Source organism: Anser anser (assembly GCF_964211835.1).
Source record: "Anser anser genome assembly, chromosome: 1".
Classification (NCBI taxonomy): domain Eukaryota; kingdom Metazoa; phylum Chordata; class Aves; order Anseriformes; family Anatidae; genus Anser; species Anser anser.
This window is the reverse complement of record NC_139720.1, coordinates 149,574,671-149,601,045: the sequence shown is the minus strand read 5'-3', so window position 1 is coordinate 149,601,045 and position 26,375 is coordinate 149,574,671. Positions and strand designations below refer to the sequence as shown.

Here is a 26,375-nt window from a genome sequence, read left to right as displayed (position 1 = left end):
CTTTTTAACAATCTTCTGCTTTCAAGGGGAGAGCAGTACAGTGCTGACGCTTTGCTGTGTCTATTTTGCTAGAAGTAGCTGACAGAGCTGGCAAAGGGGAGGTTAACTTATTTCTCACTTCCCCTGCCCCCATCCACCCCCCATCCCAGGAAGGCAGTAGGAAAAAAGGAATTGTTCTTTCGAATTGCACATCCGTCCAGTCTCCTCCTGGGAAGAGACAGCCATTTCTTATCTTGGCTGTTTTACATCACTGAAATGTGAAGGGAGAGCTGGAAGGAAGGAAATGAGAGAAAAGACAGAGAGACCTCTATGCTTCAGAGCATTGGAGGGAATTGCTGTCTACGTACCAGAAAAAAGAAGGGTGGGGTGTTGGTGGTGGAGATGGGAATGCTGTAGGTAATGACAACCTAGAAATCCTCCGTTGATAGAAAAATAAAAATAAAAAATAGTGAAAAGGTGATATTTGACCTGCTATCTGCTCTTTAGGCATTTTAAAAATATGCTTAAATAAGTTCCTTTGCATTATTTCAGTCTGCAAATTTCTTTCAATAGCGTTTGACCTCTGAGATCCTAGAGAAAAGATGTAGCTGTCCATATTATTCATGCCTCAAAGATACAAAGGAAAGAAAAACATCCTTTCTGCACTATTCTAAGACACTTTCCCCTGGAAATAGGGACCTATGGCTAAAGCTTGCATAAATGAAATAATTTTGTAATACTTCAACAAATAACAGCAGGGTTAATTTAGCCTTCCTGTTGGGGATCATAAATATGCATATGGATTCTCTGAGAAGACACAAAAAAATTTTAGTTATCTCATTTAGAAGAAGCTCTGTTTAAAGGACAAGGACTTGATACGTGAGGGGTAAACTCCAAAAGATAGAGAGTTAGAGATAAGCACCCAAAACTCAGAGTACTTCTATGAAGCTTATCTCAACTATTTGATGTCCTGTGAAACAGTACCAGAAATGTTGTACAAGCAGGCTCTCTGTGGTAATTTCAGAACTTCCTTTCAGGCCAGAAACTTCATCAATTTGGTAGCAGTTTTCACCTCTGGACCTTGCAATACACTGAGAGTGTGGCGTGAGAAAAGGAAAGCCAGTAACTTAGAAATTCCTCCCACCAGAGTGTTAACCAAGCATTTCAGAATTCAGAATTCCTCACTTGAGAGTTTTGCCACCGCAGTAATGGAAGCTTAGAAAAATTCAATTATTTTTTCCTGTGAAAGTATGTGGTCTGAAGAGCAGACATTTCTCAAGAACTCCAGCGGGTGAGTAGTCTTCTCCAGAGGCCGGAGAAGGAACAACATCTGTTGGCATCTGCTAGCAAGGACAGGGAACTGCACGAGATGAAACAACAGACAGGGCATTATCAGGCTTATTCAAACACTTATTTTTTAGCGTTTCATGCCGTTGTGTTAAAAACATCAAAGTTAAAATGTAGAAAAAGGTACATATAAACACATTTGCAAAAACTTGGGTAATTTCCCTGTGCCTGATATACCTGGGGTAAACAGTAGTCCGAATAAGCTGTTCTAGTCATAAGAAGCAGTCATGTGTGTATGTTGGGAAAAAGATTTCAAGACCTTTCCTTCCTTCTGTTCTTTCCTTTCCTGTCCTTTCTTTTTCTTTTTCTTTTTCTTTTTCTTTTTCTTTTTCTTTTTCTTTTTCTTTTTCTTTTTCTTTTTCTTTTTCTTTTTCTTTTTCTTTTTCTTTTTCTTTTTCTTTTTCTTTTTCTTTTTCTTTTTCTTTTTCTTTTTCTTTTTCTTTTTCTTTTTCTTTTTCTCTTTCTCTTTCTCTTTCTCTTTCTCTTTCTTTTTTTTCTTTTTCTTTTTCTTTTTCTTTTTCTTTTTCTTTTTCTTTTTCTTTTTCTTTTTCTTTTTCTTTTTCTTTTCTTTTTCTTTTTCTTTTTCTTTTTCTTTTTCTTTTTCTTTTTCTTTTTCTTTTTCTTTTTCTTTTTCTTTTTCTTTTTCTTTTTCTTTTTCTTTTTCTTTTTCTTTTTCTTTCTTTCTTTCTTTCTTTCTTTCTTTCTCTTTCTTTATTTCTTTCTTTTTCTTTCTTTGTTTTTCTCTTTCTTTCTTTGTTTTTCTTTCTTTCTCTTTCTTTCTTTCTTTCTTTCTTTCTTTCTTTCTTTCTTTCTTTCTTTCTTTCTTTTTCTTTTTTTTCCTTCTTTCTTTTCTTTCCTTCTTTCTTTCTCTTTCTTTCCTTCCTTCCTTCCTTCCTTCCTTCCTTCCTTCCTTCCTTCCTTCCTTCCTTCCTTCCTTCCTTCCTTCCTTCCAGCCTCTCTCCCTCTCCTTCTCTCTCTCCTTCTCCCTCTCTCTTTCTCTTTTCACTTTAGAAAAGAAAGAAGACTTAATTCAGTAAGCCCGTTATGTGCAACTGGGGCTCTGCGTGGATGCTTGCATCACTGCACTTTTTGTAAAGGAACAGAAACACCATGCAGCCTGCTGCGAGGCAGGCTGAAAAGCCCAGCGAAGGGAGTTGTCAGGAAGCTGGCTGGCGGAGCAGCAGTCACAGCTAGCAGCAGCAACTAATGGCCAAGCCAGCAGCGGAGCTCTGTCTGGCACAACATGTGCCAGGATTAGGGCCAGAGCAGGCTCGTCTGCAGACGGCGCCCACCCCTGTGACCTGGTCAGCCTGCTCCCACGGGGGACAAGGGCATGAGGGGAACACAAGCCACCTCGGCAGCTGCTCACAGCTCCTGGAGGACAGCTTGACGCTGCCAATGCACCCGCGATAGCAGCTCTGCCTCCTGCTGTGGATTACTTAGGTTTTCCTAAAATGACGTATGATTAATTGGGAGGTAGAAAGAACAGGGAAGTGTAAAGATTTATTTATTTAAGCCCTTTCATTCGATTCATTGTTCCTGCGGAGGGAAGTACTGCTCAATAAGAGAGTGTAATTTAGATTGCCAGATTTCTGGGTGGAGGCTCAAACTGGTGGTGTTTGTTTGGCTCCCCAGTGTTGTTTTTTTTGGTAAGGAGAGTTAAAATTGATGCTGACCTATTCTGCTTCTTGCCAAAGGGGTTCCTCTTACGTTGAATTCCTTGCCGGGTTAGACATCAGCACTCTTCCTGAATGACGTGGGCAGACACAGATGTCTGAAGAGCCAATGCAGACAAGCATGTACCAAATCTAGAAGCATTACTATCTCATTTGTAGATGGGTGTGATGGAGAGTAATTTATCACTAGGACAGTTCGGCCAGGAAAAGCTGCTGTTGCAACTATAATGTCGAATCACACTTCTGCCAGTGGAGTACCTCTATACAAAAAATACAAATTGGGAAAAGCACAGGATTTCCCTTTATGGCTTTACCTATACTAGAGGCTTTTGTCAGAAAAATATAAACATGGAATCCACAAATGGCTGGATTACAAACCTGGCTAAAGATTGCTTAAACAGACCCTTCCATTTAGCTAGGTGATGAAAATGACGCAACTGAGATGCCCCACTGCAACACTGTCCACTACTTCATAATAGTAAGCTCACCTGTAAATATTACATGCCATAATAATATTACTCAGTTAAGTAGTTATTCAGTTATTATTATGTTTAGATCTTACATGTTTTTGACTGAATTTTTGGTTTCAGGGATCATATGAACTATGCTATTTTATCATGGATATAAATTCAGAAATGTTGCTTTTTAGAAGATCATTTCTCTATTTTCATTTTTAGAAAGAAATTCCGATGAAAACTGAAATTCCAAAGGAATTTATTCTTTTTTGGAGAGCAAGCTCTGAAACCCCGCAGAACTTTCTACTTTCCCATAATAAAACTCCCTTGACCTCTAACACCAGAACTATCCGTTCCTCCGAGCGCGGAACACACCAATAAAATATTTACCGTCTCGGAAAGCCGCTGGCAGTGCTTTTCATACCATCCGTGTTCAGACTCTGGCAGTTCTCAAGAGCCGGGTGAGGGTGCCTCCTGGACAGCTGTCAAAAGCTGGGCAGAGAGTGCTTAGCATGCCACGGGAGGTGAAGGGCCCGCAGGGGAACCGTTACTGACCCGCACCATCCCAGCACGCCTCGCCTGCGGCTGCAGCTCAGCCATCACCTTCCAGCTTCGACACAGACGCCCTCCTTGCCTACGTTCCTCTAGCAGCTCCAGAAGCATTAATCGCTTTTAATTTTCAGTCCTGAAACTGTGTTGCTATGCCAGTCCCTTTGTTTCACCCTGCAGAACCTCTCCTTCAGCAAGGAGGTACCTGCAGCATGTATTTTTTGCTGTGATTCATTTCCATAGCTGATGAGATGTACTTGCATTTGCACTGCTCTTCACACAGCTCTTGTCCAGCCTGCCTAAATAACTCCAGCTGCAACTTATATCATCCGAGGAACTGATCGACATTGGTGTTACCAAATATTTTCATTATGCTATTTTAAACAGCAAATTATGGCCCCTCTTGTAATTATGAAGCTGAAATAATGAAGCTGAAATTATGAAGTTGGACGCCTACCTGGGCAACCTGCTCTAGGGAACCTGCTTTGGCGGGGGGTTGGACCCGATGATCTCTTGAGGTCCCTTCCAAGCCCTACAATTCTGTGATTCTGTGAAATTTTGATACAGTGCCTAAAAATGCATTTATAAAGCTTTCTGTTACTGTGTTTTATTTTATAATTTTGCGGCTCAAAAATAAAAATTGTGTATGGTAGGAGACAGCAACAACTGTATCAAAACATATAAAAGTCTTTAATCAGCCAAGGCAAGGTTCGGAAAGAGTATTTATAGAGGTGTTACTTTTTTGGGGGGTATTGAAACAAAATGTAAACTGGATTTGAAAGAAAGTATTTTACAGCTTTGACTACATGTTTTGGCTCTATACAGTCAGGTAGGTGACATACTTTCTACGTAAAAGCAAAGTAAAAAACATCCATATCAAAAGGATAGGTCACTTGCGTTACTCATTTCTCTTTCCCAAGCACAAAAGAACAGAGTAGGAAAAAAAATGTCTTTCAGGTATTTTTGAATGACATCCATTACACATGTTAGAAATGTGTCTTACTTTCTTTTATCTCAGAAATAGCGCACACTCTCTGGAAAATAGTAATAATAAAAAAAAAATCATGCAGCTTTCTTTTCCATGCCTCAATACTGACTGAAGGTGCACGTACTCTAAGACATCTCCTCTGCTTCTGTGAGGCATGCTGAGCTACACTGCACTCAGGAGATCGGATGAGACCACGGGTTGAACAGACCAGATTGCAGGCCATGAAGACTAGCAAGGCTGCTGCAGTTGTCTTCAGCGTCCAGCAGGAGCCTGGGGACACGACTGCTGTAGCACAGCCTCCTGCATGAGATCACGGGCCAAGCGGAGAGGCGTTTCAGTGGGCTGCCAATGGCAGATTTGGTATCCATCACTTTGCTATCTGACCTCACTGAGATGTCAGAAGGAAATTAGGTCCTATTTCAGTTGTGACTGAATGTTTGACTTTTGTAAGCCTGACTGAAGGAAACTTGGCCTAGGACCCCAGTCCAACAAAATTATCAGTAGTGAGTACCACATGCAAAGCCCCCTCAGAGACACAGCAATGTGGATGTGTTCGTGTCCCAGGGTGTCAAGGAGGACTGGCATTAGCAGCCGGAGAGGGCAGAGCACGCTGCCACCACTGAGGATGCAACAGCTCTGTTTGAGTGCTGCTGCCAAGCTCAAATTCCAGATGCTGAGACAGGAAGTTAACAGGAGAAGGCAAAGGAGACAAGTCAGGCAGTGATCCTTTCCAAGGTGAGAAGTCTTGTTTCACTAAAATCCTCTGCTGCATTGAAGTCCTTTTCTCCTGTCATTCAGCTGCACCCCTGCTTTAGGACAAGGCAACACCTACTCCATGAGGAAACAGGGTACCACAAGCAGCGTGTGTGGAACAGGTTCCTGGCTAGCAATGCAGAAAAAAAACCCACAACAAACATTTCCCTCTTTCTTGCTCATTTGCAAAAGAGGGAATACTGCTGAGAGCTCTCAAGCCTCTCTTATCTCTGAGACTGATCCTTGGAGAACAGCCGGCAGCAAAATGAACTTTCCAGGGAGGCTGAATAGCAAATAAATGTGGGTCGCCTGGACTAGAGAACAGCACCACTACATCTTATCTTCTTTTGACAAACAAGTTAGCATATTCTTCGTTCCTTACTTGACAAATGTAAGCAGACACAAAGGGTATGTAGGGACATAACATCATTTTCTTCCATTTCTTAAAAATAGCAAAGCTAAAAGATCTTCTCTCTAAGCACAGCGTATTCTAAACTTAGAAATACACAGACTGCAGAAAGGTTTCTAGGACTTATTAAATAATGCAAAAGACAGTTCCTTCCATCCTTCCTGTTTTCCTACATGTCTGTTAGCAAGTAGATGGGAAGAAAGTTGTCATTAAGGAAGAGGGAACTGAGTTATATCCAAGTGAAAAAAAAAAAAGAAAAAAGAAGAAACTAATGAACTGAAAGAAACTGTATTTCAGCATTAAGGCAGTATTACATAGGGGTTTCCCAGACTTGCTTGAATGATGGCAACAACTCTTGACTTCATGAATGGGTGTCTGTATTCTCAACAATTCACAAACAATTCTGAACTCACAAATTCAAACCTGTGCAATCACTTCTTTCACTCCCCCATTACATACAGTCACGCCCATGCTCCAGCATTCTCAGCTGGAGCTGCAGATATTCTATGACCTTCTTTGCAGCTTGCCTGTGCTAGGGGCCAACAGCAGAAATGGGCATTTCTGATTTTACCCATGCACGGACAGCGATTCAAGTGGGCACACACGTACCACTTTCAAATAGTGTGCATATATGGCTATTACGAAATAAGTAGTCCAGGAATCATGCATAAGACTTAGGTGGAAAGAAAATGGAAGTTCTGCCCATTTAGACTGAAAAAGGACAGTCACTAAACATTTGGTTCCCTACTGCAGCCCCAGTCATGAAGCAGGCATCAAACCAGCTGGTTTGCAGCTTCAGTTTTGGTATTAAAGACCAGTTGTGTATGTCATTTTTGTTGGTCTACGAAAGGAAAACATTCATCAGCACTAGTCCTGAGACCTGTATATGGAAAAGCCACAACAATAAAGCAGATAATTTAGAATATTCATTCTATAGAAATGCCATAAAGAAGACGCAATTGTAATGGCAGGACCGGGTTGGCAAGAAATGTGTGATGACTTGCGGGAAGCAGAATTAGGAAACCTAAAATCTCAAGGAACACATTCAGAAAAAAAGTATCTTTTGACTGCTACTGAATGTTTCAATTGCACTAAAAAATGTCACATAAGCTAACTTCTGTGCTGCTGAGTCTTTTTAAGCAAAAGTATGCAAAGTAGCTTTAAACTTATCTCTTATCTCCATGATTGCTGTATATGGAATTTTCCAGAGGAATTTGTCTAGCAGATGTTTTTAACTAGAGCCCCAGTAGGGAAAATAAATAACAGTGTTGTGACACTAGGAACCCAGTTGTCATTATTAGTGATGAAGAAAGATAACTGCCTGCCCTGAGCAAGAGTGTTCTGGTGGTCTCAATAAAACTTGAGACAGAGGAAAACAAGCTGAGCTGAGCAGTCAGGGAAGCACAAGTATTGCCTCATGTGCCTTCAACGTACAACAAGCCCCAACCAGTTATTCACCAGTCATCAGCAGCACATTTTAGGAGTGCTTGCTATGTATCTGGAAAATAAAGTATCGAGAAAAAGAAATTGCCTCTCCCCCAGATGGATGCTAAGAATGAAAGGCTGGGGTCCTCAGACCCTCAAGATGGAAAACATTTATCTTACAGAGGAGTTTTTCATCATCAAAATACTGAAGACGGTCACACGGGACACAGGGGCAGGGAGGGAGAAGGAGCTGGAGCCTGCACATTTAATGCTAACCATGCGGTTTGTTTCTTCCAGGCTGAGGAAGGAAAATGCCTGGAGGAAGAAACTGAGAGGAAATTCTAGAGGGAATTTTGAAGATTTCCTTCCTTCAGTTTTCACAAGGAAGAAGGTGACCTGAACCCTTCAAAGTAAAATAAATGCTCCGTGAATCCTCATATGAATCAACTTCATGTCAAAAGCCCTGCTCTTCTACATGCAACGCTCTTTAAAGAGCTCCTATGGAACAATTTAATAAAATTAGTTCCGTGCAATCTGCAGAACTCTACTGCTAATGTGCTGTTTTTGCAATACCAGAAGTAAAATTGAGCATGACTGAACTCTTTTCCTGCAATGTCACGTTGCTTTACAAATAGGAACGGGCTTCAGGCACAGCACTGCGCTGCCCTTTGGGTCCAGGTTAGCCTGTGCAGGGTGGCTGCACTCTCAGGCCTCTTTGGAGAGGCAATGAATGGACACAGTGGGTGGCAGGCTCCTGCAGTGCTAATGGTCACAGAAAAAAATGAAGTGAGACAGGGGGCAGGGGAGGAGGAAAGGGAAAGCAGGACCAAGAAGTGGAAAACTGTTATATTTCCACAAAGCTCAAAGGGAAAGAATAAACAAAGCACTATTATCCCTGCTGTTGCTGCTTTTTTTTTTTTTTTGTAATTCATTTTCTCATTTTTTTTTTCACTAGATTTCTTTCATCTTCCTGTCTACTGATCTTTCTTTAGCAAAAAAATACCACGTTGAGATGCGCTCAGGCTTAAAAATGATTAAACGAAGCACACTGTACTTATCCTCACAAGTGCCTCTTTGTGAGGAGACATCTCCCTGCCTTCCTGCCAGCCACAGGCTTCGGTACTTAGCCAGGTAGCAAAAGCATTTTATTTCAGCATGCATGCTCCCTTTTCCCCTGGACACTGGATGCCCACAGTGCATGGAGCAGGGGTGCCACACATTCCTCTGGAAGCCCCCTGCCACAGGGCTGAGCCGAAGCAGCCCTGCGGTGGGCTGTGGCAAGCACTGGTGCAGGCTGGCAGCAGCTTCTGCTGGGGTAACTCGTCCACAAGATGCATTTGGGAAGAAGTCACGAGGCATTTCTTGTTACAGGTGCATGAATGCAACGCAACACTGCTAAGTTGTGCCTGCAAGATCATTACAAATGAAAGCCTATAAAGGTGAGGGGAGGCCAATCCTTTTGCAAACCTGACTTCTGTGTAGCATCTCAGGTTGGAGATTTATATTTGTCACTACTTTTTCCATTATGAAGAGGAAAACCTTATATTAAAGAGTTTATCAGGTCGACAATAATATAGCAAGTTGGCAATGAGATTTTCAGCTGCCAGGTATCTTTCATTCACTCTTCCAGGCAATGTGGAGAAATTCTTGGATTAGCAGCAAGCAAAAAAAGTGATGGATGTCTGTGGCATACATTCAGATGTATGAAAAGAAATGCAAGGCGTTAGAAATGCATGCCTGGTAACATCTTAACTTACTTGAGAAGGCATATTTTCTTGTCCCAAGTGTGAAATTAGTTTCAATAACAGTTTCCAGGAGATCTTATTATTATAACATAACCATTACATTTATAGTACTTGTGGAAAGGCTTCCCTCTGTTTCTTGGGATACCTCCCAGGAGAGCCTGGCACTGAAATGCCTGACTCAGTAAATACTTATTTTTTGGTAGTGTAACCTTCTTTCCAGCAAATGTGTGATTTATAGTGATCTTTGTGGTAAAATAAATTTGGAATTATCTATCTGCATGGTATTCTTTAATAGACTGAAAAAAAATACTTTTCTTAAAAAATAAGACTTTGAAAGATGGTAAATTTTGTGAGTGATTAGAGTATAATCAAAAAGTTCACAGAAGGGATCATTGCCCATGCAAGATGAATGACATATTAGACAAGCATGTACAGATAGGGAAAACTTTATTTGACTAGTCCATTAACTTTGTCTCAGGCAAGATAACCCCTCAGGAAATACCTTTTCTATACAGAAAGTAGGACCTCAGCCAAAAGGTGGAACCTTATGAAAAGGTTTTAAGTAGTCAGTAAAGCTGAAAATGTCCATACTGTGTTTCTTTGTGAATTACGGCAAAGGTTTCTGTGTCCCAATATATGCTAAAATTACCATTTCCAAAGAAGCAAATACTTCATTGCATGCTACTCTTATAAGTAAGACAATCTCTTGATTTTGAAAACCGTAAACTCAAGAGAAGAAATAGCCCCCAAGCCTCTTGAATCCAGAGATACAGACTTTACAACATAATACTTTCCAATGAATGCTAATGGTAATTTCATCTCTTCAAGAATTACTCAAGAACTACTGCATTTTCTATGTAAACTTCATTTGTTTGTTTCCATTATCTTATTGCAAAAATCCAAGTTAGGTAACATACAAGCTCCTCTCCCTATTCCCAGTGCAGTCCTTTATAAACGTAATTAAAAATTCTAACTCAAGAGAACTGTTTGTAAACAATGGTAAACAATTTCCTTCTTCATCTTCCATCTTGAGATGACCTCTTTTCCTAGGTATCAAGTATCACAGCTTGAGTTTCTCTCTTCACACCGTGAGGTCTGTATTAGGAAACAACAAAGTAAACAATAGAAAGAAGAAAGAAAAAACCACCAAGCTCTAGACCAGCTTAACTTAAAGAACTTAGCCTGACTTCAAAGAACTTAACTGAAATACTGTGGTTTTCTGATTTCTTCAGAAAATGTTGCAGGGTCCCTAGACTACATTGCGCTCTGGGCGATGCAGTCCCAAAGCACAGAAAATTTCATATGAATGCGTATAACGAATATATATGAATGCATATAAAGAATAGATGCTATACTGCAGACCATCCCTAAATTTATATCAGTCTCTCTTTAACAGACCAATACACAACTTTTCTTCATGTCAAAACTGTAAAGAAAATGTAACAAAAATATGAAAAGATTTCTGCCTTTTTTTTTTTTCCTCCAGTGGAGCTACAGCCTGCCTTTGCAGGGGTCCTTGTACTGCTGCACTGTGCTGGACTGAAAGATCTGCTTCTACCAGTGCTCTGCATCTACACAGAAGTTACTGTATTACCCCAAAAAGGGGAAAAAAGACTGTTTTGTGAACAGGGATTAAACTCATACTTCCCACCATTGTGAATTTGACAACGATCAGCATGGCTAGCTGAACTGCAATAAAATGTAGGATTATGCAACAGTGTAAAGTAAAATTACATTGATGAAATTTTAACCTTAAAAATGTCAAGTTATAGTGACCACAGTAACAGTGCCTCAGCTCTACTGCAGCTGCCAAGTAAGATGATGATGAAATTAACACCATCATGGTGATAATGTTACATTTGTGGAAATAGGTGAACTGATGAATGAACATATCTGAATTTCTGGATTTCCCTGAGTAGAAAAAAATCTCAGCTAAAACCTCATATTAGTGTTAGTTACAGGTATTTTTTATTAAATGTAAACACACAAGGAACCTAAGTTGAAATTGATAGGATTGTTGGTTAAATCATTCTAACCCACCACAACTATCTTATGACCAAAGAAAAATGCAAGAGAATTAACCGGAATTCATTCCACTGTAAAGAGTAGACACACCAATCTTGAGTTACTATTTTCAGCTTAGTACACATAATAGGACAAGAGGGCAAAGGTAGAAATTAAAGAAAACAAATTCCAGCCATCAGGAAGAATTTTTCACATGAGAATCATAACTGTTGGAACGCTCTATCAAGTAAGGTTAATGAGGCTAACAGCTAGCAGCCAAGGAACATAAAATTAGATGGCATCATGGGTGGATGACAAAAAGGAAGCAATTTTGTAATTATCCTGAAGGCAAGAATGCTTCTGATGCTCCTTGCATACCAACATACATACAGAAACACATTTGCCTTTCAGTTACATCTGCAAAATCTGATTACCATCCTTAGGGAAATTACACAGCATAAGTGACAGGATAACCTGGACCATGAGTTTTACAAAAGGTATATAGGAAGAGGAAGGGTTATTTTTCCTTAATGGGCTGCGGTTTAAAAACTAGGTTCATTTTTCTGATTTGCTGTATTTTGCAATTTTCTTATATTCACTTACAGCTTTATACAATAAGATAATACCCAGGAACTATGAGAAAATCTATTCTCAAAACTTTTCTCGTGGAATAACGAATATAAAAATTTCTCTGCATCACTCTTTGACTTGACACTTTGTGATAGTCTGATTATGAATCATATATTTACAAAATCAACATAATGTATCCTAGAAGGTTTTCAAATAGATGTTTTGGTAAGTGTCAAGCTGAAATTTCAGTTAAACAGATGTGTGGGTTTTGTGACATCGCCATAATGATTGATGCTTCATCATGTGCTAGTTAGCAGTTTTAAAAGTGACCTGGAAAAAACTACAAAATCTTCACCCACAAAGTTAACTCATGTCACAGAGATGGAGCACTATGAAGAAAAGAAAGCAACAATCTGATAAATTGCTAGGATGGGAGCAATAAAAATACATTTTAGTACTGCTCTCTGTAAATTCTTAACCTCAAACACAGAAACATTGGGCACACACAGTAGGAAGGACTGTTTTCAGGTTATCTGTTTCTCCAAAAGGAGGAACAGCAGGGTCTTGAGAAAACACCATTTCAACAAGGAGTTCCCAGTACCATACTTCAGTGAAAAATACAACATTATTCAGATTGTTATTCAGAGATGATACAACATTTGGCCACAACGCTGAATTGAACAGAGGTAAGAATGTTATGCTATATTCCTAGCTGGTACTAGTGATATTCTTGGTCCAGTTGTGATTGACAATTTCAAATACAAATGGATGAGAGTCATGAGCAGAGGCCAAAGACTTGAGAAAAAGGCTTCTGTTTAATGACAAATCACAGGAGACTAATTTACATACTGTCATAAACAGAAAATGACAATAGGAGTTTAAAACAGTTGTTTCACTAGATACCAGCTGTGTCATCAGTAATACTGTCATCAGCAATGGTCGTGGAAGACACCATCGCAGACATGGCATTCTCCCAGCTTCATGCTCAAGCCTGTAATGTTCTGAAATGGGTTAAATGCCATAAACTCCATATATATACAGATATCAACATGACAAAACTAGTAATTCTGAGTTCTTAATCCACCTTGCAAAAGTAAAACAAAATCTCAGTGACAGAATTTAAAGCTAGATAAATTTGGTCTGGAAATAAGGCAAACATCTGTATTAATTTATCGTAAGAGTCATTAACTACTGGAAAAACTTAGCAAGTGTTGTGGTGGATTCTCAGACATCAGAATATGGGATGTAATATTTCTCTAAAACCTGTGCTGTAATTCAAACATGAATTAAACTCCGGAAATTCTCATAGCCTGCATTTTAATATTAGTCTCATTCTAAAGGTTCAATGTGTCTCTCTACAACAATTTGTCACATGAATCAACTGTACTCTATCAAACCAAGTTTGTATTTTCAGTGGGTGACAGGTGAGGATTGCAGACGAAAGAAAAAAAGACCTAACAGTTTAATGCTATAAGTCTTATATAAAAAAGTGTAATGTGGTGTAATGTCATAGGGCTGAAATGAATAGAATGCTCAGCTGGCTGCTCACATGATCATTATTTAAGTCAAACTCCAGACAAAACTTCACTGGGTAAGAACACATGCAGGTCAGAAATTTGGGGACATATTCTGACTCACTCTTCCAGGACCCTATTCTGAACTTCTGGCTCCTAGAAATTAAAAACTGAACATGCTTATAGTAAAACATTTCTCAGCTCGAACAGACAGATATGACATACAACTACAAAAACTGCAAAGCCAGAAAGTGCATATAATGCTAAGTCACTCATTATTACCTGAGGGAGGCTAGGAAAGCAAATCTTCGGTAACGATTAACATGAAATCACATTGTCAGCACACACAGGAGGCATTTCTATTAATTGTTACCCTGAACATTAAATTCAGTTAATCCTTTTGTGTTCTGTTACATCTCTCAGTAACCAACAGGAAAGGTTGAACGCTTACTGTCTGATCCAAAGTGTGCTCAAGTCCATTGATTTAAAGGAGCTTTCTACAGATGTGCTGCAATCTCACTTTAAAAACTGAAAAGATAGACCATTTGATAGCACCTACTTAGATTATATTTTTCTGTTGAACATGCTGTTCTGCCTAAAAACTGGTGGCATGAAATGGCTCTCATAACATTGCAGTTAATCATTACAAAATAGTTAAGCCGGGGAAGCATTGTGCTCTTGAGTTGTTTAGACTCAAATCAATCAGTCACATGTCCTTAACAATCAGAATCCACGCGATAATATACCAAGATCTCATACTGCTACGTCTTTACAAAGTGGGCTGAATATACCATTTGGAAATATGACAATCTGGGGGCACATCTAATGCAGCCCACGGCAACACAGTGCAGAGACCCAAAAACCTAATTTCAAAGAGCCTAACTTGGGTACAGTACCCAGCCTGAATAGCGTCGGTTCTAGTACATTTATAAAACCTGCTAGAGGAATTCATTAGGAATTCACTAGGAATAAGCTGCAGAAGCACAGAGCTTACTGAAAGTAACTTTTATCTTGGCAAGCTAGCCAGCTCAGTAACCTGCAGTGAAAGAAATCAGCAGACAACAGCATGCTACTGTGGGTACGGAAGGATATAACGTTTCCTTCCCTGTTACTTTTCCAAGTTAAGAGGTATTACAGATAACGTAACGCAACTGCGTCACGGAGGTATGCGCTGGACGTTAAGGAGGAGAAGTGTTTAACACCCTGCTTATAGGCTAACAGGGAGAACAAGTTCCCCCTCCTCCTTGCCGGGCCAGGCAGTGCACACCTTCTGCATCACGTAGGCTAGGGCCCACCTGCACCGTGACTGCAGCAAGACCAACACCACCAGGATGGACAGGCAATGAGCCCTGACTTGCTCGTGCTCATTGGTTATCGACCATGGCTCTCATGTTGGGGTTATGTTTTATGACAGTCTTCTGTGTGGCTCTGCTGCTGCAGAGGCTGATGGACAGTTTGAACCTCACGCTTGAAGGAGAGCCATGTGGACCTACAGTGGTCCACATTTCCAGGTCTCCCACAGGCTTGGTCCTGCAGCAGGACCCCTCAGGCAGATGCTCTCTGCTTCTACTTGTAAAATTCTGGAGCGTCCCCTTTCCTCAAGTCTCCAAGTTCTCTGGTATTTGTCTTGCTGCTTTTGGACGTGCGGAGATTTTGGGAACAGATCATCAGATCAAAAGGTCAGAAGTCTTTCCTGCTTGTGCTCTGGAGCACAGTCTTTGTGTACATTGCTCATCTGAGAGACACAAGGGACAGCTGATGTTACTGACCAGACCCTTTGAAAAGGTTAACCAGACTATCTAAAATTACACTCAGTTCTGAAGTGTCAGAAAAAAGTAAATTTCTTCAAGCTGTGGCAAAAATGAGTTGGTCTTTCATCCAAAAAAAAGAAAGCAAGAAACAAGCAGCCCCCTTGCAGTTGATTTTAATTCAGTACTCTCTCACCCCCTTTCATAGGAAAACAGTACTCCCTTTTGACAGTCTGCAATCTTGGAAGTAGGAAGATACAGCAGAAATTCTGGGATTGAACTCTCTGTCTGAAACAACTTCAGGGCAATCAGAGTGGACCACGAAAAGACAGAACAATGATCCCAGGCCTGGCTTCTCAACTACTGAGGAACAGCAGTATCCTTAAAGAGAAGGGTAAGTTCATGCTTAGAGAAAAGCTGTATACAGAGGGGGATCTTGAGATGAGATAAAGAATCTTAGGAAGGTCTCTCCTAATATGATAGAAAAAAACACAAAACAAAACAACAAAAAAACCACATTTTTTATGGGCAAATGGTTTGGGGAAGATGATACTTCTGTACAGATGAATAGATTACCATTGGGTTACCCATTATCACTAGGAGGTACCGTAACCTTGCTGCAGTCTGAAGAGTAAATTGTGAAAATACATGGCATGTGCACTTCCATATCCCTTTATCTCCTGAGAATGATGAACTTTATTTTCCCATTATGAATTTTTCTATTTGATGAAGTTATACGTGTACTTGTCCTAATGCAATATTTATTAAAAAAACTAATTGGTAGCCCCAGATTGGTAGCCTCAAGGCTAAGAGTTAATGGCAGAGGCCACTCAGTCTACCTCTCATTCATAACAAATGACGGCTCTGCCTCAGTTCCTCTCTCCTTTTTTACAAATGTTAGTGGCTCTAAAGAAGATGGTGAACGATACACTAATAACAGGGAAATCACATTCATGGAAAATGACATACCATTAAGAATTAGTAAAAAATTACACTATTCCTAATTGGAGATGGTGTACTTCCAGTGAAACACATGATCAGTCCAGACTCTATTTCATGGCAACTGGATTCTATACACAAAGGGTTCCCAAAATGCCAGTAAGATGTTTCTGATCTGGTCACAGTAACTGCCCTTAGTCCTTCTTTGGATAAAACAATAGACTAGGTGGTTGAAAGCATGAAGCCCTGCATACCTACTAAGCAACACAGGACCATGTACGCATGTTGCTGTAGGGCTTGCATGGATTCCTTGCTCTGACAAATTCAAGACTACAGACTCAGTCTTCAAAGTGATTTATGATCCAGCCTCAAGCTACCTTACTAATCACCCATCTACTCAATGGCGACCCTACGTAATACTATGTCCTTAAGGGACAATACAGACCTCAAGCAAGAGATTAGAGTTGTGAAAGCAGAGGTAATATTTGCTTGAGGTTTGCTGACATCTCAGACTATTGAACACACCTTATCAAGAATGGCTCCAACCTTATCCCTTTGAAGGCAAAGAATTTATTCCCTCCTACATAGAAAAATAATCAGAAGATCAGTATTGGTCAAAGTATGTGTTGGATGGATGGTGTAAGATGTTTGGATCTTGATTTGATGGCATAAATTCCTAAAAGGAAATCAATATTCAAGAGAAACCTAAATTTTCCTAGATCATTCCCTAGTCCACAGACCATATGAGTTCATTTGGATAACCATTCCTTGGAAAGGGATTCAGGTATAGATGTCTGATGACTGAAACTGTTATGAAACTGCATGAAACTGTTAACATATTCTACTCCTTTGAGCCCATTTAAGCCTATTTACTCAAAGGAAAGAGGTACTGATTACTTCAGTCCCTGGGTCACTAAAAGGATGAAGTCTCAGGAAGTCCGCTCCTTATTCCCTGTGACTTGGGCTAAAGGTAAGCAGACTATCTTATAGGGAACTTTTTTTTTTTTTTTTTTTAAGGTAATATTAGTAGTTTCATAGATAGGGCAGAAAGGCTGTGATCTGCTAAACAATTCAAAACTGTTGCCATAGATGAGGACTGGAAAAGTAAGAAGCAAATCTAGACTGGAAACTGACACTGTGTGACTGACAACCAATAAGCCTCAGTTTACAACAAATGAGAACAATTAAAACCCCTGCCTTCCACTACTCCCCCAGCCTTGTCTTTATACTAAAATCAGAAGGTAAAAGCACATTTTTCACATTCCCCCCATCTGACCACTCTACGTAATTACAAAATCTATAGAGAGAGGGAGACAGATGAAGATGTACTGAGGTTCTCATGCTTTTCAAGAACAGATGAAAGAGCAGTTGGGGAGTGCAGCTTAAACCAGAAAACGAGCCTGTAGCCAAGTGCTACGTACTTGAGTCACTTGGGGACTTCTTCACTTGGGGAGGACTATCTTTCCTAACACTTGGGTACAATGAAGAGGACTAGTGAATGCTTTTTTGACTTGCTTTTGCAATTTTATTTCTGACCTGTTGCCATTTGCATGTTTTTACGTGCTTATTTTTGTCCATTATTTTACTTACATGATGCAGATATCAACAAATATGGCATCACATCATGAAACATCACATAAAGCTTCAAACAAGCTATCAGGACAGGATTTACTTTACTTATTCAAGCAGGTGACATAGCAATACAGTTGTGAAGCAAGCCACAAGTATTCAGAACATTAACTGCTGCCTGCATTTTCTCACAATTTCTCAGCTGCTCATAAAGCAGCTTAGTTCTCATTCAGTCCTACACAGACAAAATTGCCCAACTCACTGACTTATGTGAGAAATGAGAGTGGGACCCTGATTTCCAGCCAATTAATCTGCATTGAGGTGTCACAGTCTGAGGCACACGTGCTATGTCTACATTAATATATTAAATATTCCCATGCCCTGCAGCTTGACCATCTGCACTGTTTAGCTGCTAGCAAGGTCCCTTGCATGCTTTTTGCTTGGGCTAGCAAGCTTTTGATTGCTTTGCTTCAGCACTCTCAAGACATTTCTCAGCACAATCTAAGGACCACAGGCAGTCTGTAAGGGGCCATCCTGTTTTGCAAATGCAGGAGGCTAGTTACTAAGGCTAACGACTATTATGGACATGGACAGACTGTGCCAGCTGGCCACAAGGGCAGAGAAGACACCTGGGACTCTGCGGTTTGCAGTAAAGGACACAGCCTGAGAGGAAGCAGCCTGTGGGCTTTACTGAGTTAAGAGATACCAGATGTGCTGGCTACCTCATAAGCACACACAGCAGAGAGAAGATCTAGGCAACTCTATACCTTCTCTGACCATGCACCTGCAAATCACCTGGGGAAAATTCAGCTTCAGTCCCACAACGCGGGGGAAATGCTTACATTTCCCCGCTTGCTTCCTTCTTCCAGCGAGCGCAACTGAAGATTTTCCAAGTGTCACGCAGAGACGCCTGGGCCGTTTTCCAGCAGGCTGTTTCTCTGGCTCCCGGCTCGGGGAGATATGCCGGCTTCCCATGCTCCGCGGCCCCAGCGGCTATTCCCAGCCCTGCGCGGGAGCGGCATTCCTTTCTGCCCACTCCCTGTGCTAAGGCTCAGCCCAGGACACGCCGGCAGCCCCGGTGGGCAGCTCCACTCTCCTTCCGGAGGGGCTCCCCGGGGCTTGCTTGGGACACCGTGAGACTGTGACCAGGTGGCTGAACACCAATTGCTCCAGGGTCAGTGGGGCTGCAGCCCAAATGTGACATGCCTTCCTGCATCTGCTCGCAGTGTGCAAACGGGGGTTGCGCAGGCAGAGCTGGACCGAACCTCGCAGAAAGCCAACGCTGTGCAGAGCGTGAGGCGCACCCCAGCATGGCAGGGAGGCCTGCTGAGCTCTCCCAGCTTCCCACATCCACCTTAAGAAGTGATTCTGCTCCCCACGGCTGCCAGGCTGCGGTTTTGCAAGCGCGGGCAGGACCTGAGCATGGTATAGGCAGCAAATCACTGATTTGTACGAACTTTTTTTCTCACCCCCCAGTCTGGAGCTCTGCATGCCCGTGATGAAGAGCAGATGTTTTCTCAACCCCGCGTTTCCACAAGTCAGACATGCAGTGAGATGGCCAGTGTCCTGCTAAGCCAGGGGCTGCAGCCTCCCAAGGATGAGGATGGGCAGAAAGGCACCCACATGGCTCTCTGCCTGTTGCACCAGCACCGGTGGCTGATATGTGGGCTCCGCAAGCTTGGCACTGCATGTAGCACTCACGAGCTCAGAGCTGCGCTTTGGGACAGAGCTGCAATCTGAGACAGTGATAGTTACTTGTTTTCCAAAGACACAAACAGAAATAAAAAGATCAACAACAACAAAAAAACTTTTGGCAAAGCATGACAAGTAGAAGGGTCTGTGTTGTATCCAAAATACTTCACTCTGCCTCAGATACTTCTTTTTACTCAGCCTGGTTACATTGTCAGAAGGTAATTTTGACCAGCAAAGAACTTTTAAGAGCCCTATGAAATAAAAAGGAAAACCATAGCTGGAATAAAAAATTTGTTACATGGCTTCATCAGTCAATGGTGAAGGGAGGTTTGGGCATGATCTGCAGCTAAGACCTGCCAAAAAACAAGCCAAGCCCTATTTATCTGAATGATCTTCACTTGCTGAGTTCAGAAAGCTACTTCAAAATAAAGGTTGGGATTACTTAGGAATAAATAGGACATCTGAAATATCCCAAGCAAGTGTACATCATTAGGAACAGATATGATCTAAAAATTCTTCTGAACTTGCACATATAAAATGATCTTAAAAAAAACCACTTGCCAATAATAGAATGCACAACACATTGCAAAATGCAATGTATAGTTGGGAGGAAACAAACTTTGCTATACACAAAAGTGGGGGGAAAAAATATTCCAGAATATAAACTACCTGGAAGAATTTTAAAGACAGACTCTGTGATGGACATAGTAACAGCACACACCTCTCTTCCACCAGCAAAGTATTTGCAGTGCCTTTTGGGTTACAGAGCAAAGCCTATTTTACGGGATGGAGTGGCAGTTTGCAAGGAAAGAAAGCTGTTTGCAGAAATATATATTTTTTCCTGTGCTACAAGGACTATTCTCGGTGATCAGATGAAAGCTATATTTTTTACTTTTTTAATATTTACTTATGCATTAAAACAGATGTCTGACTGAAAACTTTAATGGAGATCCTTGCCTTGGACATAAAGAAATAGATTATAATGGTGAAAGGAAGACTTGGTGTCTGACCCCAGTGAGCATCCCCAGCCCTGCTGACTGCTGTGGGGATATACCAGCCTGTGAGGCCTTGTCTGCCTCTCCGCCCTGGTTGACATTTCCCATCCCTAGCTCCCCTGCCCCAAGGAGCAGCACCCCACACTGCCTCTGAGTACAGAAAGTCCCTACTACCGCTCCTTCTTGGGCTACACAACTGCAACACCCTAATGGTGGAACCCTAGAAACTGCACATTATTTTACTGTAAACTGAGTGAGTCAACTGCTGCTGTCCAACTAGTTGTTGCAATTTGTAAGAAAATAACTGTTGATAAATACCTGTAAATACTGCAAATCTTATTGAGCTTTTTGCTCCCTGGAAGCAAACAAGGTATTCCAAATAGCGTAAAACATTAGTTTCCTAAGGGAGAACAGGGAAGACAAGCGGCAGCCTTTGGCAAGCAAAAGCGTCATAACAGTCAACTCCAAGATCACCTCTGAATCCTTCAAGATCTTGGATCAGTATAATGCAATATGAAGAACGTTCTACTCTCTGCCTTAGAAAAGCAAAAGGAAAAAACTGATAAAAAATACTCTAGTTTCAGGCAAGAAATTCACTCATGCAAAAAGAAAGAGAGATCCACTCAAACAACCTGTGTTCTAAACTACTCAATTAAAACGTTTGTAACATGTGCCAGTTTATAGACATAGCTGAATAAGCCACAACACAGTTTTACATTTTGGTTAAGTCTATTCTGTTTAGGCTTAGAAAGTATTTTTTTTTTCCACAAAATTAAAAAAATATAGCTTTAGAGCCATAATGCATAAAGACTTCCTGTGGTGCAATTACTACACAACAAAAGCCAGACTTACTACTTTATAAGTTCATGGAAAAACAATGTTTAATTTTTGAAACCACTCAGCTGCTTTCAGATAAAGGTGACAAAATAAGTAGATCCTTTTATTACATGATAATGTACCATGACAGGATTCTTGTCTCTCAGTGTCAACGTTTTAACCTCTGAGAAATATGGGAAGCTGCCAAAACTCTCTCTCTTCTACCAAATACAGCAAAACATGAGTATATCTTATGCCATTTAATAAATCTAAAAGACAGAATTACACTGAATATATTCTTGCAAACATCCCTTGAGCGTGCTCCTATCTGCTCACAAGAGAAAGTGAGTCAAGAGTCTACATATGGCTTTCCACTGAGAGATTACAGAACAAGGGCATGTACAAGAACCTCTTTCCATTGTTAACACCAAGGAGACAAAGTATATTGCTTCTGGTGTATCGAGTTCTTGCATGAGTAACTTTAACCAGTGTTACAGGACACGCCTGTATACAAAGATTGGTCTGATTTAATACATATAGACACGGCAGAAATCTACCTAGGAAGAATGATTAATTCATAATAAATTAGGCTGAGCATTGGTTTCATAGGCATGACAGCTAAAGAGAATTTCACTAAGTATTTGAGGAATAATAAGGGAGTGTAACGTTTAAGGAAACTCTCTTACTGATGAGTGGAGCAGACAGCATATGAGAACAGAAGGACCAGAAGAAAGGAATTCATAGCTATAGAACAAGACTATTTCCATATATGTAATACTCGCAGAGAGTGTGTTAGTCTGTCTGACATTGTAAAGATGCTGTCAGGTGAAATCCTGGCTCTGATAAATTAAAAAAAAATCCCATTTGGGCAGCCATCCTGCTGCCCATCCACAGCATGATGCACTTTAACACTCATCATGATGGGGACACCACTGTCAGATCAAGGCATGATGGTGCCAGTGGAAGTGAGGGGTTGTGCCTCCTGCAGCTGCCTGCAAACTACCTATTTCACTCAGGACTCCTCACAGTTCTTTGTGACTGAACACAGAAAGAGTCCTCTCCAAACTACCCAGTAATTCTTTCAGGGTTCAAAGAAATAGTGAATAAAGTGATCAGATATACTGGGAGGCTCCCCTAAATGACGTTTTTCTTTTTTTTTCCACATATCATTATTCTGTCCAATTTTTCTTATAAAACACCGTTATTGAACGGTGAACCAAATTGTACACTCAGCTAAACAGACGTGAAAAAGCCATGACCGCAAGCTACTTGAATTGTCCCAAATCACCCCATTGCAGTGGCGAAATGAAATTGTTCTAAAATAGGACTGCCACATTTCTCTTTGGGAGATTTACTAGACAGAGCTGTTTCTGAAGTAGTGCACTGGTAAGGAGTACGATATTTGCAGGAAGTGATGGACTCACTTTGCAAGCCCTAAGGAATGTAGCAGAAGAAGTTGATATGTCAGATTGACTACTCATTCCTACGTCACCTGTGCAGTATGCATATTTTGCACACTGTGATCTTGGTGCATGCATTCACAGTGGACATGGCCAGCAGGGTGGGCTGAGTGATTGATCCACCCCTAGCCTCTTTTGGCCTGGAAATCCTGGGTCAACAAAATGAGTCCTCCTATTTCCACCAGATAAAAGTTTCCAGATGGAAAAAAAAGGTACACATCTGGGAAAACTTGGATATATGACAGCTGCAGAGCACTGACACATAACTTAGAGTATCAACTTGTGTTAGCAACCTCATTTTACTACAAAGTCAGCAGAAAGAAGTACATAGCACTGTTGGCTTTATCCTCTCTTTGTAGGGCTTGTTGCCCTCCTTGATGCCGTCCCCCTGAATATATCCCTTTACAATATCACAGAAGTAAACAGAATCATATTCCGTACACTACTTTGACTCTATATCCATAAATCTTTCTATACATCTATATATGTTGTTCTTTTTAAATACCTATCAGTTGTGATCGGTTATTCGTAGTTATTTTTGCAAATGTTATTCTAACTTACTCTCTCTTGACTTTCTTTTAGTCTGACATTCATTTCCTTCTTTTCTATGATTCCACTGCTCTCACCAGCATTTAGCTTTTTTAAAAAAGTGATTTTCATTAGGAGCAGTTAAAAAAATATACTAAGAGGGCACCAATAAGGTCATCAAATGTTACAAAGCTATTTAGAAAGAAGTGTGCTTTGGGAAAGACAGGAAAAGCTCATCATCAGCAGAAGGTATATTCTCTCTGAAAAGGAAAAAAAAATGTATTTTGGATGCAATACACTTGCAGTGAGAGAAACAGGGAGAAATTTGTGAACTTGGCTAAACTTTGGGTAGTTAACACAACTTAATTTTATTTAAGCCAGATGAACATTTAAATCTACAATTTAGAACAGTTCCAAATTTATTTGAGGCCTTTAACATCACCAGCCAGCATATGCCAAAGACTGCTAAAGATAACTGGGGCCTGATCCACCCCATTTGGCTGTCTCCCCTAGTATTTCCATCCAGGGACTTCTCTTCCCTAGCTCTCTTTGAGCCTAAAGCTGGAGTCCTCTCCTCTGGCCAAAGACACCATTACTTCTGCCCCGATACTCTGATATTCTAAACATCCTCTTTCTTTTTCTTCCTCTCATTTCTTTCTCTGCTTAGAAACATCCACTCCATAGCAGCTACAACAGTCTGCCAGACACGGTGTCCAGCCAAATGTCCTAGGTTCCCCTCTTTCTCCCTCCTTGCTGTCTTTCTCCTTCATCTCATTCCAGTGTCCTCCTATATATAATGTCACTCATTCAGCAATGCTTACCTCGACCAACTGGAACCCATTCTCATATATGGCTGTTGAATTCAGCTGCTCTGCTTGTCTTATTACAGGCGGAAGAATGATTTTTAAGATCTGGTCTAACAGTCTTCAATAACTCATAACGATTTTTGATGATGACTGCCAGCTGCCCACCAGTAAGTACTCAGGTGCTGCTGCTTCCCACACGTCTACTTTATCACTTTGCAGACACATTCAGATGGGGGCTGTTGCTGTGAGGAGCGAGCTGCCCGCCTCTCACCCCCAGCTGTTGGCTCCCAGGGCTGTGACAGCCCAAGTTTCCATGAATGCACGTGGGGATCTGAGCAAAGCTAAAGTTAGCTCTCCACACTCTTCTCTTTTTGGGGGCTGGTTAGTTTAAACCAATAATTTTCCAGTTCAGCTCGCCACGTGACTATAGAAAGATCTGTGCTGGCTGAGGGAAGGGAGGGGCACTTGGGTGGAAAATGGGATAAATACTTTGGTAGCAATGCAGCTCTAATTCTTCATGGAAAGATGATCATACTTCTCACTCACATGCACAGGAGTGTTTCATCTCCTAAGCAGCTGCCACTATAGAACTGCTCATCAGGGAAACCTGACCTCCACAGGGGCCAACTTAATCTTCCATGAAATTCTGGGGAAAACATCACTTTCAAGGAGATTCAAGGAGCCATGACCAGACTGCATGCACTAACTTGAGGAGGTAGCTCAGATACCTCCTTGGTATCCCTCTGCATTAACCCTGCAGCCTGCGGTCTACAAGCAAGAACATGAAGGAGAATAAATCATCCCACACTATGGCTAAAGCTCAGGTATCACGCTACGCGCTCTGCAGCACACCTTCAGAAAAAGAAGAGGCAAACCACAAATGACACCGTTTTAGGTCAACCGATCCCAGTGATTTCATTACTAGACCCAAAATGCTTGCATTGTTATCAGCCTGTTCTGGTTTCAATAGCACATGGTAGCATCATTCCTTTCGTGCAACTCAGCAGAAGGATGACGCCACCAAAAGATCGTGGCAAAGAAAAATAGCACATGACACTCGAGGGCCTCACTTGCTGCCCTTCCTGTGGGGCTATGGGTCTTGTCTGCCAGCTTTTGCTTGGCCACGATGGGAAGAAACTCCCCCAACACCCCACCAGGCACAACCAGCCATGCAGACCGAAGGGCAAACCGCAGCGACAATCGTGTGCCACAACACCTGCTGCAAAAGCCCTGATATTTCCTGCTTCTTAAGACATTATGCCATCTCCCTGCAAAGACTTAACTACACTAGGTATTCATGAGGAGTGTAAAGTAATAAAAAAGGGGTAAAAGCTGCAGCTGCAGAGAGTGGGATTAAAATGTAAGTAGGATAGCTCTTAAAAAAGGTAATTGAGGTGCAACTTGCCCTCGCGCATGACCACAGATCCTCACCCCCACTTGGTGGCTGACAGATGTGGCCACAAGCCAAGTCTCAGCAGCCTTCCAGTCTGCAGCATTCAGGCCTGATCCAAAGCCTACTATCAATAAAGAAAATCTTCCCGGTAAATTCACCAGACTTTGGGACAGGCACATTCAAACTCTTCCAGTTCTTTCACAGCCTCGTGACAGTGACCAGAGAGTTAAAATAACTTCTGTTTACATCAACACCTCGAGCTGATAGTCACAATCACCTATTACAACATTTAACTTACTGATTTTGATTTTTTGGGCGGTTTAATGATTTAAACAGCAATGTATTTATTAGCATGCCTGTGACTTGTAAAATGAAGCCATAGGTTCAGATTCTCAGTGCTCAGATGAGGTCTGTACTTAACCGAAGGCATTTCACCTGTAGGTTACCTTCCCCCAGGTACCCCCTGGTATCTACAGCACCGCATTTTTGTCCCACCCATCTGCCCCGGTGCTTTTCATATGAAAATGAAGATGTCTTGGGGCTTGCTTCTAATCACTCGCTGTTACTTTAGCGGTTACCCAGCCTGAGCAAAAGTAACCGTGGCATACTTCAGAGCACCTGACAGCGACGTCTCAGGCTTCTCTGCTAGACATCGTGCTGTCGAAGGCAGCAATCTGCCAGGCTTGCGGGGCCGATTTGTCGGTTGTTTCTTTTAACGGCACGATAGATAAAGCCATCTGGCAAAGGAAAGCGCAGTTCCTCACTCGCCGGTGCCCAGGGAACTGCTTCTGCCTTCCCCCTCCTCGGTAAGAGTCGCACGGCGTTTGGTTTTACTTACAGCATCTACTCTGACGGCTGACAGCACCACCTCCAGCAGGACCAGCACGACCCCCAGATCCCTGCACGGAGAGGGGAACAAGCTCAGTGTTGTTGCAAGCGAGCACAAACACAAGCACGTGATGGACCTCCGCGGCCCAAGGTGACAAGGCGACTTCGGAAAAGTTGTTCCCCGCAG

General features: G+C 41.5%; 1 protein-coding gene across 1 annotated transcript in view; it reads right to left on the bottom strand.

The window, feature by feature from the left end:
- COL4A2 (collagen type IV alpha 2 chain) overlaps positions 1-26,375 on the bottom strand; it is a 140,820-nt gene that overhangs the window by 114,082 nt on the left and 363 nt on the right. Inside the window, exon 2 of the mRNA XM_083836221.1 lies at positions 26,199-26,259. Within this exon, the coding sequence (XP_083692347.1) occupies positions 26,199-26,259 (61 nt within the window). The remainder of the gene's footprint in view (positions 1-26,198; positions 26,260-26,375) is intronic.